This window comes from Branchiostoma belcheri, unplaced genomic scaffold (assembly GCF_001625305.1).
Source record: "Branchiostoma belcheri isolate BF01 breed outbred unplaced genomic scaffold, Haploidv18h27 scaffold116, whole genome shotgun sequence".
Taxonomy (NCBI): Eukaryota; Metazoa; Chordata; class Leptocardii; order Amphioxiformes; family Branchiostomatidae; genus Branchiostoma; species Branchiostoma belcheri.
In genome coordinates this window covers 452,258-467,808 of record NW_017802558.1, presented here as the reverse complement: position 1 = coordinate 467,808, position 15,551 = coordinate 452,258, and the positions used below count along the sequence as shown (strand labels likewise).

The 15,551-nt window shown below is 41.2% G+C and overlaps 2 protein-coding genes across 2 annotated transcripts; one reads left to right on the top strand and one right to left on the bottom strand.

The window, feature by feature from the left end:
- Positions 1–1,630: 1,630 nt before the first annotated feature.
- On the bottom strand, positions 1,631–3,011 carry LOC109462402. The gene is made up of 2 exons (XM_019758943.1): positions 2,947–3,011; positions 1,631–2,663 (listed from the first exon to the last, which is right to left on the bottom strand). Exons 1-2 carry the CDS (start codon positions 2,992–2,994, stop codon positions 2,214–2,216), a joined length of 498 nt encoding a protein of 165 aa, XP_019614502.1. The 5' UTR covers positions 2,995–3,011; the 3' UTR covers positions 1,631–2,213.
- A 1,434-nt stretch (positions 3,012–4,445) lies between these two features.
- LOC109462439 (alkylglycerol monooxygenase-like) lies at positions 4,446–15,100 on the top strand. Its single transcript, XM_019758995.1, has 12 exons — positions 4,446–4,785; positions 6,605–6,732; positions 7,222–7,373; positions 7,738–7,841; positions 9,980–10,075; positions 10,371–10,437; positions 10,775–10,834; positions 11,436–11,515; positions 12,422–12,559; positions 12,856–12,957; positions 13,317–13,399; positions 13,808–15,100. Exons 1-12 carry the CDS (start codon positions 4,645–4,647, stop codon positions 14,007–14,009), a joined length of 1,353 nt encoding a protein of 450 aa, XP_019614554.1. The 5' UTR covers positions 4,446–4,644; the 3' UTR covers positions 14,010–15,100.
- Positions 15,101–15,551: the final 451 nt, after the last annotated feature.

Sequence of the window (15,551 nt, the reverse complement as noted above, 5' to 3'; positions counted from 1 at the left end):
CGAATTTTCTTGAGCGAATCTGTGGGTTATGTTGTGTAAAAACGTGTGTAGAATATGACTGAAAGGCCGAGGATAAAGCCTTCACGCTTCAATATTGATGTTGTCGTCCGTCAGTTATGTCAACACTACGCCCCCAAACCTGGATCCGCTAGATTCTCAGTGTCAACTGAAATTCCTCCACACACAACGTGGCGTTTCAAAAAGTATCCATCAGTTAACGTTACTAATAAGCCAGTATAATGTTAATCTCAGAAGAGATTGTTATGATATCACCCACTAGCACTAGGGGACTAAAGTTTGTCACAGATACACAAACCCATAACTCAAACATTTGCTTACCAACTGCGTGTGTGTTGTGCCGGTGCGAGGTCCAAAATTTTTCCACGATTCAAACTCGGGAACAAAAAAGGATGAGCGGCCTTGTCCTCGTCTTACCCACAAAACGCTTCTCCGGGACGCTTAGCCCTCTCCGTGCTGCTTGTGAACCTCCGAATGGCTTTAGATGTTCCCCCTGGAAGCCGTAATGTTTGGTAAAAGGTGTCTGAATCGGCCACGTCCCAAAAGTTTCTCCTGTGTGTACTCGCGGGCTGGCAACAGTTTGCTTTGCGGCGCGCTGGCGGGAGTTGGCGGACAAAGGTCAACGGGCATCACGTGAGGGGAGGAAATAAGTTACCCTCCAGCTGTCCTCTGATTGGCCAATAGTTTGATTGGTTTGTCGATTGCGTCAGAAAAGTTTTTGATATGCATGAGGGCTACAGTTATAGCCTGTTGATAAAGAAATTTCGTAACTAGCGTTACGAATTTGGAACGCAAATATTGTACCAGGGCGGACAGAGGGGCAGCACACTATTTGCGTCATTCGCAATGTGTTGCAGACTTAGCATCAAGATTTGGGTTATTCCGACTCCAAAACGTTTTAAACATACTGTATTTTGGTATTAATTACATGTAACGTTATACGCAATCTTGCACCATATTACCAACTGCCAAAGCAAATGATATGAGAATTAAATATAATTTAATGATTGATTAACATCTGTCATCATTTGTTACTGTCACTATCAACAAAGATGATAAATTTGCAAAAGACGAAGTTCTAGTTTAGTTCGAGTAAAAGATGAGCTGACAAAATAACGACAGAACAATGAAATGGTATATGTCAACGCAGCATGCATTAAATATCTTGAGTCAAACAGTGACAACGTAAATGCAGCCGTAACGTTATGCATGTTACTTGTACAGCAGCGCCCTCTGACCGGTACTACTAGACATGCAAGGCAGTAGTTTAGCTGACAACACTTCAGCTGAATTTGCTACTTAGTTCACGCATGTCTCTATAATATATCTTTTACAGTTCAGATTCAATCTGAAATACTAGTAGCCAACAATGGCGAAGTCGTGGAAAACACGAGATCCTGGAACATGGTTGGAGCACGTTAACAACTCGGTTGCTGCGTGTCTTCGTAACACACCAAGCGCCAGTTACACATTGAAGGAATGGCGATAAACTTTTAAAACTTTTAGTTGCTGAACACCAGTTATTTCTCACCCAAAGACTCAAATTAACATTTTGAACAAACCAGTCGGGCGTTTTCAATACCAACTATGCCATATGAGTGACAGTATAAGTTCACAATGTCCTTACAGCACTTAGTACTACGGAATACAGGGACCGATAGGTTACTTCTAAACGGGCGGCCTGTATCAGCTGTGGATCAGGTCTGTGTTGGGCCCATGCCGTGTTACATACAGTTGTCCATCGCAAGTGGCTACTGTCAGGCTCCCGGCCCTCAACCTTCACGGTACAGTAGTTCGTACCGCACTACAGTATTTTGTGTCAACATGGCTCTGTCAAGTCGACCGCCACAGAAGTTCCTGTTAGTGTTACAAGTGTACCACTGACTGTCGTTGGGTGGTAATACGAACCTCTCAACTAAGAAGGAGAGATGTGAAGTTCATTTTGTCGACACCGCACTGCCCAACTGCCATAGCGCTCCTGGGCCTCTTCGTGCCTCCGTGCGTCGACCGTAACTCTGTCGCCGTGGCAGTAGATACGGATGTGCACCGCCACCAGGGTAGTAGTCGGTTCGATGTCATCAGTATCAGTGCAGAACACTCTCACGCCAGTTTTCACCGAGAGGCCTGAAACCTCTGGTTGGAAATGACGTTTCCTGTCCTACAGGCCCCCTGATACTTTCTCCAAGTCGCCGTCTCTACCCACCCGAGTACCACACCGACAACATCTCGCCAAGGCTACGGAGGAAGCCGCGGAAGTTCTTGAGCCGTTGCTTCTCCTTTTCCTCCATCACGTCGGCCTCGTGTTCCAGTCTGAGGGTGACGTACGTGAGTCGCTTCTCCCTCTCGTACTCGCAGGCTCCTCTCCTCTCCCAGCTCTCCATCGAGCGCAGGTGGTTGAAGATGATCCTCTTGCTCTTCCTGACGCGGCGCAGCGTCTTCGCGTCAGTCCTGGATCTCGAGCTCAGATCTGGATTGTCGTGCGTCTTGAAGATAGAGTGTGTCTTCTCTCTCAATTCTCGCTCGCTGGCGGTCAGGTCAGCCAGGTGGGTCAGCAGGAGCTTCTCTTCCTCATGGCGGGACCAGGGCGTGCCTTCTCCGTAAAAGGAGTGAGCGATCACGGTCTCTAGGACCTTCACAACAGCCTCCTGTAGAGAAAATATATGATGACATAAACGCTCTCTATTTGTTGTACGAAGAACTATTCAAAGATTCTTTCGAGTATATCGACGGCCAGATACTAGTATGCAAATTAGGTTATGGCGTATATGCGTTAGAGATGTTGGCAGGCTGAGAAAGCAACACTAATTTTGACTGTAATTCCCACTAATTTCATTTAGAAAGTGTTCCGATAATACATGTTTTAATTCCTAACGTAGTCACCACAGTACGCTGTCTATTTCGTTCGAATCAAATAACCATTTTGCTTACTTGCTGTTCTTTGATGGTGATGTTTGGTTTCTCACTTATCATTTGCATAGAGGCGGGTTCATCAGCAGCAGTCTCGAGCTCATGCAGGTGTGTCGGTCCATCGTCCTGCTCTGTAGCCGCTGGGCACCCATCATGTGTGCCGAGTTGTCCGTCCAACGGGTTGTCCTGTGGAGGGTCAGGACTTACAGCCGTAGTGCGCGGGAGTCTGGCGGCCGCCGACAAGGTTGTCAGGTGCACTTTCATCGTGTCAACTGTGCAGGCGTCTTCCCACATCGTCAAGTGTGTCACCTCTCCGCTCCTGATGAACGGAAGTACGGGGTTCGGATGACCGTTTACGTCCATCCATTTATGCCGCCGGTTGACTGCGTTCACCAGCGGGGCTGACTGAGCCGCCATCTGGCGATTCTTCAGAAAAGAGCAGTTTTCGCTGGTCGACGGAACGCTGCTTGAGAGGACTTGGCAGGTTGCTAGCGACCGTTTTGTAGCGCCAGCAAAGGACTGGCAAAAGCGTCCAACCAGAGAGCGTCCTAAAGAAAACATTTTCTTCCTCTTGAGTAAATTTTCTCGGACTTGAAAGGACTGCTCAAGCAGTACTGTCAGTCACCTTTGTTTGTAAGACGTATCTAGGTGTCGTGTTCTAGAACCCACGGTATTGTTACGTGTTTAAGCTTACACCCATTGTCAATGACAAGGTGTTCTAGAGCTACTAATAACTTGAAACCATGATTATGATGAACTTGAAACCACAAATTTTTCACTTGCATAAAGGCGGGCTCAGCAGTCTCGAACTAAAGCATAGAAATATCTAGGACAGTGTTTGTTTTGAAAGGTGTACATGTACACAACTAGCCTCCATAGAAGGCTTGTGTTTTTGTTCTTTTGTGCTTAGTGATTGCCTGGTCAGTTCTCATTGTACGAGGTTTCTTCTTTGATGGAATACGTTCCCATATCCTAAAGCAGACTCTCCCAGTCAGATTCTATATAAGGCCACAGCAAGTAAATTTTATGGATGACATCCTCCACAGCTCCAAATTTAATTCGATATGCGAAAGATACAAGGCGGGCAAAAAACAAGATTTCAAATTTTGAGATCATAAACTTTGTAACAACAATTGAGTTAAAAAAAACATGATGATGATGATGACCACCAACATGTCTTTTATTCCTGTATTTGACAGTATTACCTGCCCTTCTAAATGTGTATACATTAACTAGAACAATTGTAAAAAAAGAGCTTGTCGTACCATCATGGGCTACATTGCTGAAATTCATGTGCACCTTACACCTTAGATCTAAACTGTCAACACTTGCCATCAATGGCAAACAATTGTGCCTCAAGTCACTGAAGGAACTTTGAAATGTAGGAATTTCGGGCATCTTGAGACAGAACTGATAGACATTTATGACATATAACCCATTTCCCGCTTGTTGGCCACCATCGGTGGCAACAAAATTTCTTGTTTTTTTATCCAAAAAAAGGCCAAAAACACTAGGTGAAAGTCAATAATATGAACCTAGCGGTCGCGGGGCTGATCGTGACTTGGAGTCAAGTGGTGTACACGAACGATGTTTGCCAAGTATGGAAACATGCACGTTCTATGCTCACGGGAAGTCAATCAAACAAAGTCGCAAAATCCGTATACTAGTATATAACTCCAGGCTCCCATCCCTTCGCATAAAAGTGGTATCACCCACAACATGTCAGGACTTCAAGGCGCACAGATGGCTCCTTCAACTGCTCCAACTTTCTCCACGGGACTTCGACAAATTTTCTACCTCGTCACTCCGGCTGAAACTACCTTTGAGGCCTTAGAAGACGTTCCGAACTATGTGAAACAGGTAACATCTCACTTTTGTTGCTTTTTTTGTTGTTGTTCCTTATCAAAAGACAAAAAGTTCATCATTCTAGTTGAAGAGACGTTTCAAGATCTTTGAAGGCTATACGCAACGGCCTCGACATTGACCGTCACCGTCTACATAAGAATTTGACACTTTGTAATGTATTACAATGGTGTTGATTCAGTTAAAACTGGCTGAAGTGTGAAATTGTGTAGTTTTAATGCGCGTAGTCACTGCACTTTTGCTTTTCTCTTCGGTAACTCCTTCAGTCAACAGTCGTCTTGAGCCGAACCAAAGTCTGTTTCTCCGACCACTCAAGATTCACGTGCTCAGGACGTGATCATCTTAGGTATCACGTGAAATGAGAGAGAAGACGTCAAACTAGATGTTCCCAAAATAAGGCTACGCAAATATAAATACATTATACGTACGTTCACACACCTAGGCCGTGAAAGTTGTTATGTGCATGTGCACACAATGAGAAAAAAATCGCTCGCTCACTGTCTCAATTCGGTTGGATTTCTCAGTTACTTGACTGGTATGTTTGTTATGTAAGAGAATCAAATTGACGCGGCTATGTTTCGTGCAAATTCTTATAGAAAAGAGAGGTTAAGTTATAACATTCGTTACCAGACATTCAGTCCTTTGTTGGATGTAACTGTAAGGAGATATATATGTTGCTGACATTCTGTTTGCTCTTGAAGGTCTGTTTTTTGAAAGGTCGATGATTTTTTGAGGTCGGTTCGCCATAAGATCCTTGGTTTGTTTGCTGAAGACATTAGCTGAGAAACTTTGTCAGTGACGCCAAAGTTTTTTTCCGACATACCAAACTGATATTGACACCGTTCATCTCCGTGGAAGATTGGTTTCTTCTGTGTCCAATGTTTCCGTGATTCTTACATGTATTCTTAGTATTCACAGGGCTCTAACTCTAATATCTGAACTTCGTCGATAAACACGTCTTATGTACCGATCTCACGTACCGTTCTCTCTTTGTTACTACATCAAAGAGGTTAAACTCCTTTCCTGTAACAAATGAAATGTGTGAGATTATTCTTGGCTTGGCTTACGAAATTGCAAATAACGTAAATCGCACAACGTACATTTCCTACGTCCTTGGACAAAGCACGCAACTCTTACTGTGTTAAGTAAAACGTGTTGAACGATGCTGAACTGTTTACTAAGTAAATACATCACACAACATGACGGTATGTGACTTGCGTCCTTGGGCAAGGTACAAAGTCTTCGACTTTGATTATTTATTGAACTAACTGTACACATTAATGATAAGTCCACATATCGATATCTGTGAGCAAGAAAAGCGAATCGTTCAAAATACAAATAAAAGACATACCTTAGATAGTTATGCATGTGGATTGTCAGTGTATTTTCTTTGATTTTGTGATGAGCCTTTGTCAGCATAAGATTACAGCAATGCTCCTTGGTGGTCACGATTATTTCAGCAATTGTCCACTTTGTAATATACTAGTAATTAGTACGCATTTGTTTGCTGCTCGAAAGAACGTTTTTACGAACCGTGGTGCCAGGTTCTAATAGGCCTTCATGCTCACCGTGACGTCTTGCCGGAATCTAATTGGATTAACTAGTTAACTGGCGGCAAAAATCAAGAATGATTTGCAAGATTCGATGTTCCGTCAGTTCGTAGTTCATGGTCCAAACGTCTTTGTTCATTGAATAATACCTATCACGTTTGACTATTTTCGGGAACTTGTGTTTTAGTGTGATTGGTGTCATGTGCTCTTTAAAACATTCATGGCGCCATGTCACACATACAACTACACCTTTCCTCTCTGTCCAGGCAATGCCCTTTGTAGTTCTCCTGTTCCTTGTTGAGACGCTGGTTGCCTGGATACAGAAAAGGACCACGCCCAGGTTCAACAATGTCATCGCTTCCGGGGGTGTTGCGCTTGTCACACAAATCGTCAGGTTAGTAAAGATGGTGGAAAAGGAAGAAAAGCAAGAAGATAGAATTTATGTTTAAATGTAAAACACAGAAAGGAAATGCTTTTGTTCCAACTCAAAAAAGAAATGTTCTAAACTAGAGCTTTCGACCAGTCACTCTAGTCTTCCTCAGTAGACTGACCCAGTGAGACTTGTCACGTGGCTTCTCTGAAGTGTAACTTTAACGCTGGGTCAAAGCTATCTGGTAAACGATGTCGGCCCCCGTCGCGGTTGAGAGTCCCAGTGTTGACCTCAGAGAAGCCCCACTGGGTCAGTCTACTGAGAAAGACAAGAGTCACCACTGGTCGAAAGCTGTAGGTGAGAACATTTCCCTTTTGTGTTGGAACAAAAGTTTTGCCTTCAAACATACCAGCACAGATAAACTTTCATGGTAGAGGTAGAACTTATTTTCTCTCCTGAAAGTTAATGGCATGGCAATATTGTACGTATCAATCAATGTATTCTTTTGTGCAGGCTCCTGACTGTAGGTGTTGAGATGATGGCGTATGTCTGGCTGTATCGACATCTGCGATTGGTGGATATGTCCTGGGACTCACCTTTGACCTGGTGGACCGCATTCTTTGGGGTGGAGTTTGGTTACTACTGGAGCCACAGGCTACACCATGGCAAGTGTCACACAAAGACTACTACTGCTATCAGATTTGCCTCATAGTTATGTTTACCTTCACAGATTGAAAACATATTGTTTTTGCTCAGTTTCATCTTCTTCTTCCTCTTCTTCTTCTCCAAACAAACAAAGTCAGTGACCTGAACAAGACGTCTGTCACCATGGTAACTGTGCTGTAGCAAACATCCTTTGGTGTTGGGTTACATTATGTAGCAGAACAGAGTTGGAGGGGCTGTTCACAATATACATGTACTAGTATATGGATGAAACAGAGCAGTGTTTTTTAGGCAAGACCCTGTGAAGGTAAACATTATGCATTTGCTTTGGAAATGTTACTAGTTATGATGTTCTCTTTACTCCAGAGGTGAACATACTCTGGGCGGCACACCAGGTGCACCACAGCTCTGATGATTACAACATTCTGTCATCGTTACGGACATCAGCCTTTCAACGCTGCTCCTCCTTTGTAAGTTATCATGCTGCAAAACACTAAAAAGCCACATCAATTTGATTTGTTGGTTCTCAGATTCACCTGCTTCCTTTTTTCTGACTTAAAAAAAATCAACTCCAAAATGCTCATGTTTTGGCCCCAGCAATTGAAGAAAGTCCCTTCTCTTGAGTTGTTACAGTTTTTCCAGCTGTCAATGATGCAGTGATTTGATAAAAAGTTTGAAATTCAATGTCTGAATTATAAATCAGCCCAATATGTTGACTTCATGGCTCTTATCATACCATTTGGGGCTAGCATGGGGTGCCTAGATCTGTTTAATTTTTTTCCTTATCGCTTCATATTTTTTCTGAAAAAAGTTTGAGAACCAACAAATTGAATTGGTGTGGCCCAAAGAACAAGAAACACTTTTATCATGTTTGTTAGCTTATGGATGATAGGCAGGCAAATTTGATTATTTCACGAATAAACAAAGGCCCAAACAAAATAAGGTAGAAAAGATGGTATATCTTATATTATATTGTATGGAGGTTGCATAACTTTGAATGTTATAGATTATGTTATGTTGTCCCTTCAAGAACATTACAATCTGCTCATATGACTTCAGTTATTTTCTTTGCAAGCAACCAAGCAACAAATCAACATTGGAGCATTAGTAAACATCTAGTAAGCCTCTAAGGTGGAGGTACTATCAGTACCAAGGACAGGGACAGACAGCTTGGCCTGCATTCAAAACAGCTTTAAACGTAGGATTTCATGCTAATTCGAATGGCATTCAAGAGAATCTATTTCAGAAGAGCAATAACATTACAGAATCGAGTTTGGTCATGTTACAGAATTGTTATTTTTGTTACTCCGTGAAGGAGGTCAGGACCTCCGGACGGAGTGTTGTGAACGGCTGGTTTTTCGTGTTCGGGGTCAAAACACTGGGTTCTCTTTGTGTAATCGGCATGCAATTTTATACGCCGTCTGCAGGCATGCCCGTGTTGATGCACGAATGTGTATTTTTGCCGTCGCTGCTTTCGCGGTCAATGTAATATTGCAGATGCACCCCTACAATTACGAGGCGAATTGGAATGGTCCAGAAAAATGCGTTGTTTGGAATAGCAGTGGGGGGGTGGAACTTCATGCAGATACGGGGTGGTTTTGATAAGTGGTTCCAGATGTTTTTGGCCGTACTTAAGAGATGGCAAGTTTTTTGGAAGATGTTCGCAGCCAAAACGCATTCTTCCGTACGTCGCATTTCTGTGTAATTTCGCATGTGGTGTACCATTATGCCCGTGATGATGCACGTCTTTTTATTTTCACCGTAGCAGTTTTGATATTGAAGTAAATGCATATTTTAGGAACATCCCTACTTTTACAATCCTGTGGAATAGGCCATAGGTTTAGGCAGTTGTCTGGTAGCAGAGGTTCTCTAAGCAGATATCCCGGGTATCTATATCTTACCGGCGGTAGTAACACTCGCGGTGCTGGCGGCGACTGTTGCTGGAATCTGGCCTGTTCCAGTCGCGCTTAATAAGTAACAGGCGCGGTAAGACGGTGGGGCTGTCTTCGTTAATAGTGACACGGCCATGATAGTCCGATCTTTATGTGAATACAATGATTGTGTGTGTGTAATTAAAATGAACTTCGAACTTGAAGCGCAGTATCTTTACACGCCCTGGGAGCAGTAATGGATTTAGGTCTTTTTATGTTTTATGCTTGTGACGCGCCCTCATTGTATTAACCGTTGCCTAATTATAATGTCTGCACAGTAGGTCTGGCGTTGACCTAGGAGGATTGTTACCTATGGCTTCTTGTTGTAATTTTAACTGAGTTGATTTGGTATTAATGGCTTTTGTTTCCCCCCCAGGAAACATTGAATAGCGACCTTAGGCAATATGTACCTCCTGGTTGAACAAACAAACAAACAAACAAACAAACAGAGCTTTAAGAGATGTTAATCTCAATCTCAATGGGTAATACAGCACCCCAAATAACCCCAGCTGGGGAAAGTAGGGGAGAGAAATATATAACCTAGGAGAAATATATTACCTAAAAGGTATTTTTGAATGTGTAGTGGGAAAGACTGCTTCAAACATGGGTGTGTGACAAAGGAAGTCATCTCCTGCATCTCCATGTAAGCTTAGAGTAACTGTTATATGTCTTCACAGCTCCTGTACTTACCCCTGGCCTTAGTAGTGCCCCCTGCTGCTTTTTTGGTGCATTACCAGCTGAATCTGCTATACCAGGCATGGCTGCACACAGAGGTAAGTAGTGTGTCTCTACTATGTACTGTTTCAATGCTTAATATGTGATGCATAAAAATCCAATAAACGTTGTAAACTATTCCATAAATATTGAATACCAAAGTTCTTAATCCACTACCACTTGTTTGCGAGAGCTGAAGTTTCGGTTTTGAACCTCCTTGGCTCTCCATAGTACTTATGAGCCTTCGTATGTGACGTTATATGTGCTGTACCTATATGGGTACAGGTCTTTTCATTTACCCTGTGTTGACAGCTGGAAGTTAGCCCTTGACCAGTTTTGCCATGTTTTGTCCAGGTGGTTGGTTCCCTGGGTCCACTGGAATACATCCTGAACACACCAACTCATCACAGAGTCCACCATGGTCAGATCCATAGACACATAGATTTAATGTCAATCTTTTATTAATAGTTGTAACAGATATCTTATGTTTTACAAACATTTTGAACAATTTTTGAAATATTGAAACAATTTCCCTAAACTACAAATCATTCGAAATATTTTTGTATTTCCAATGATTTCTATAAAAAAAGGCAACACCGTTGTATAGTCTTTTTGAAATTTTTGTAAATGAGCTTTATAACTATCAGCTAAGTCTATGACAATGAGAAGATTAGTGACCAATAATTTTGGTATCATCTCGCAAAATCTGATGACTTTCTGTTCTATGATGGCTAATTACACACCTTGTCATCCAACAGGTCGGAATCACATGGGAAAGAACTATGGCGGAACACTCATCATCTGGGATCGAATGTTTGGTGAGAAAACTGAACCATCTTTTCCTTTCCATTTAGCCATGTGACTCAGAGGGGATATCTAAATTAGAAAAGTAACATTTGCAAAGCAAATGCATAATGTTTACCTTCTCATTTGGTCTGCTCTGTTAATTCTTACTCAAACACATTCATATGGTGGTCAGACAGGAGTTTAAATCCCTGCTGCTATAAAATTGCAAACATAATGTAACCCAACACTAGTTACCATGGGAACAGACTGTCTGGTTTAGGTTATTGACCTTTTTGGTTTTTAGAAGAAGAGGAGGAACAACATGTTTTCCTTTGGTAGACATAATAATAACAATAACGACAATAGAAATCAAAATTTGATAATGAAGTAGCACAGAAAAAAACATTTTGAGGATAATTTATAGAAATGATAATGAAATATGGCATCTGTTTATGCGTGCTCTTTTGCTTTTCTCCAAAGCACCTTCACCTCTTTAAAAACCTCTCCATCAAGAATATTCTGGATGCCACTTGGGTCTGCTTCCAAAGATACAAGCCTCTGTACTCAAATTCTAACAACGTGATAATGCTTTTCAAGGGCTCTATAATGAGTTGCATCATTTGCCACATGCAGGTACTTTCCACCAGGAGAGTGGGCCACTTGTCTATGGCTTAAGAGCGGCTGTGAATACCTGGGACCCAGTCTGGATACAGGTTATCATTTATATCATGGCAATTCTTAGATGTTCAACAAAGGCTGGAAAGTTCTGTGGTATATGTGTATGTCTGTGCCACCCTTTTATTTTCTCACACAGACATGCCATAAATTGTCATTTGTCTGATCATTAGGCCACACCAATTTATTTTTTTGGTTCTCAGATTTGCCTCTTCATTTTTTTCTAATTTGCCAAAAAAAAAAAAGATTCTGGTTCTGAATCATCTCAAAAATGCTCATATTTTGCCCTCCAACAGTTGAGGACAGTCTGTTTCTTCCTAGTTGTTACACTTTTTTAATCTATCAATGCAGTGGTTTGATAAAAAGTTCAAAATTCATTGTTTGAATATCAACCAAGCCTTTTGTGTTGACCTCTTGGCTCCTATCGTAGTATTTGGGGCTATAATAGACCTAGACCTGTTTTTTTTGCACTGATGCTTCATATTTTTTTCTAAAATAATTAGAGAACCAACAAATTAAATTGATGTGGCCTTATGAGATGATCCATATAAGTATATAGTAGAGGGGATTCATTCCTCAAGCTACCGACATCTTGCACACGCAGTCGTCCCTCAGTAAGACATCTGGAGCCGCATAGTTCCCGTTTAGAACTTTTTATTCAGCCTATCACACTGAGATGATCCATATAAAATACAAATGTAGCTAATGAATTTTGCAAAATAATTACTTACCAGGATTCATGTACAGTATGTCAACTTACAAACTCAACATTCAAATTTTCTGGTTTCTTAATTGTGCTGGAACAATTAAGCTTAAACCCTACAACTATGGATAATCTACCGGAACAGATGAGCTTTCATTCAAATTTCTGGGTTTTAGGATTCCAAACAAATGCTTATGTTCACAGTGGCTGATTGTGATTGAAAGTTTCTTGTATCATACAGTTTCATCACTTTGTGTGTATCTGGCATGCCTTCTTCAAAACACCTGGGCTGTGGAACAAAACGCGTGTGCTGTTTGCTGGGCCAGGCAGGACCCTTCGTTATAAACCTCAACTGGAATCTACACAGGAGTTTCCTAAGGTTGGGTCATCACAACTCAAACGACTTTGTTTTGTAATCTTATAAACTTTAATGTTTATTCCATCCATCCATCCATCCATCCATCCATCCATCCATCCATCCATCCATCCATCCATCCATCCATCCATCCATCCATCCATCCATCCATCCATCCATCCATCCATCCATCCATCCATCCATCCAAACAAACACCCACCCACCAATCCATCCATCCATCGATTTGTCACAGTTTGTTTAATGAGGATTTTAAGTAACAACATAATTCATCCTACCGGTATTTTTTATTCATTTTCTAGCGACCAACTCCAAAATATGACAGTAAGGTGTCCATGGGTTGGGTGTGCTATGTACTGATGCACTTCGCACTTGCACTGCTGACTGCTAGAACAATCCCTAAGGTAGAGTTATCTCACTGTGGCTTTACTTATTTACTGTCACTTTACTTATTATAATAATCATTAAAGGGACATTATGTAACATTTTTGCACCAAACATTGAAATGCTGTCATTGAAAAAATCTTTCACTTTTAAACAATTTGTGCAACAACTATCTATTACACATTTCTGATATTAATTGTTGCTAAAACAATCCACACGGGTACTTATTAGCAAGGGAGTAGGGTCAATCATACTGTATTCTTACACCTAATGCTTGTTAGATGTACTTTTGAAAATACCACCCTTGACTATCACCAGTTTTGGTGTTATATCATCACATTCCTTTCCCTGTGTATATAAACATTATCATTTATTCCAGGACCTGAGTATTTTTGGAACTGTCGGAAAGCTGGCATCTATAATGTGGACACTTTCCTCCATAGCAGCCATTCTGGACTGCAGGTAACTTTTTTCTAGAATGACCCTCCCTCCCATAACTACTGGTTAAGCTTGAATAGGGCTATATTCATATTCTACTTACCTGTACCTGAATACGGTATATGTAATGCACACAAGTGTGTCTGCATCTTCTGTGCATTATATATATATATACACTGTATTACTTATCATAAATAGAATATGAACTAGATGTAGTGTAGTGTTTAGTCTTGCTATAGAACCCCTGTGCATTATTGTAGATGATATTAGTTTGATATTTGGTACTTTTTAAGAACTTAAATACATTGTAACAGTTACAATTGTCCTGCAATAAACTTTAATTGTTTTCTGTCATTTTATTACCAATCTGATCGAAGGCAAACGCTTTTGTGTAATTTAATTGACAAAGATACTTTTCCATTTCCAATTCAGGCCGATTGCTCCTATAATGGAACTTTCCCGATGTATGTCCGTTTTGGGAACAGGCTTTCTGCTGTGGCTCTCTGGTGCCCTGCTGACCTCACAACCTGTCCTGACAGTGGTCACTTTAGCCTGTCACGCTGCTTCTGTGGTCATCTGGACAGTGTATCTCATGAAGTCACCCTATGTAGCCACTAGAGGAAAGATCTGCTAGTCTCATGTGTCAGCAATATCTTTCAATCCTTCACTTAAGCAGACTTTCTTGTTTCAGGTGTTACTATACACCTGCAATATAGTGTAATCCTTAGATGCAAATAAGGATCTACTTAACACAATTAATGTGTCATAATTATGACATGATGTGGAACTTAGTTACAGGTGAACATCACTTATCATTGATTATGTAAATGTCAAGGTCTGATTTGCATAATTGGTAATGAAATATCAAGATCGAATTTTGTCAATATATAGTACACATGCAATATATGTAATTTAAGTATATAAAACCATCGATCAGAATAAATTATGCTAATTATAACATAACCGTAATCGATGAGGAAAAATGAAATTGCTAGAACAAAATTTACAAAAGCTCTAAATATTTCATGGAGGTATGAGATCTCCGAACTCTTGTTTTTCCTGGACGGGTTTCCATGTAGCCAGCTACGTAACGATAGTTCCTCCTAGAGTGGGGCTTGTCGTGTATTCATGATGACATTGATGTCAACTACCCATCTGTAGATGACATTGACGTCTATTAATGATGACATTAACGTCATCTACCAATGTGTTACAGGGATATGTCAGTAACCTTCTTTGCATGAGTACTACGGTACTCAGACAGTCCTATGCTTTAGATTAGAATGTTCTCGTACAAGCCGCCATCGACCGATCTTGGAACGTTATCCTACGTCAGCGTTCACTCTGAAGAGGTTATGTAACTACACTTGAGGCTACCCATCACTCTGCAAATGGCACTCCACACGTTATGTAAGTGCAGTACAAGAAAGCGATTTCCTCTACTCGTGTCGCCCACTGACGGTCTCCGAGCTAATCTGGGATGCTCCGTGCGTCAGTGGCGTCTCCCCCGAGGGAAAATACAGTTTAGCGGTTTGAATTCCGGCTGTTGAAATCTTTTAATCTTTAAACAGGTCTTTATGTAACATTGCCAGGGTAAACATGATAGATTTCTATTATATATTTAACTTGAACAATATAACTATATATCTTGTGAAAAGCTAACTACTATCATCGTCAATAAAGTGTGTATCGAGTGTCACTTGATGATTGCTACAATAAAATTCCCTACAAACATGTATAGCATTGATATACTGACTTTTAGTTATTCAGCCTATTTGGCCATTTTCTACTACCCTGGGTGCCATCCCCAGTAGTATTCGCCCGCTAGCTTACAACTGGTGGTAGCTAGCGACATTATAGATGGCACCCAGGCTAATTTTCTACTACATGTTCAACGAAGCTCCTCGCAGCAACCTACTACTAACAGGTACATTTTTGTGGATTTGATTGAAAAAAAAACAAAAAAACAGAAGGTTAACGTTAATGTATTATAATGTGACTACAGTAAATATTGGAAAAGCGTTATTGTCAAATGTGGATTAATCATAGCCTCTACCAGACTTTCGGAAGCGGCTAGAAAGAGCAGAAATCGGGGAGTTGGTCCGCGCAAGAAGCTTCCATTTCACGGTAGAATGTCCTTGGTCCGCGCTATTAAAGAGAACAGTTTGACTCCACC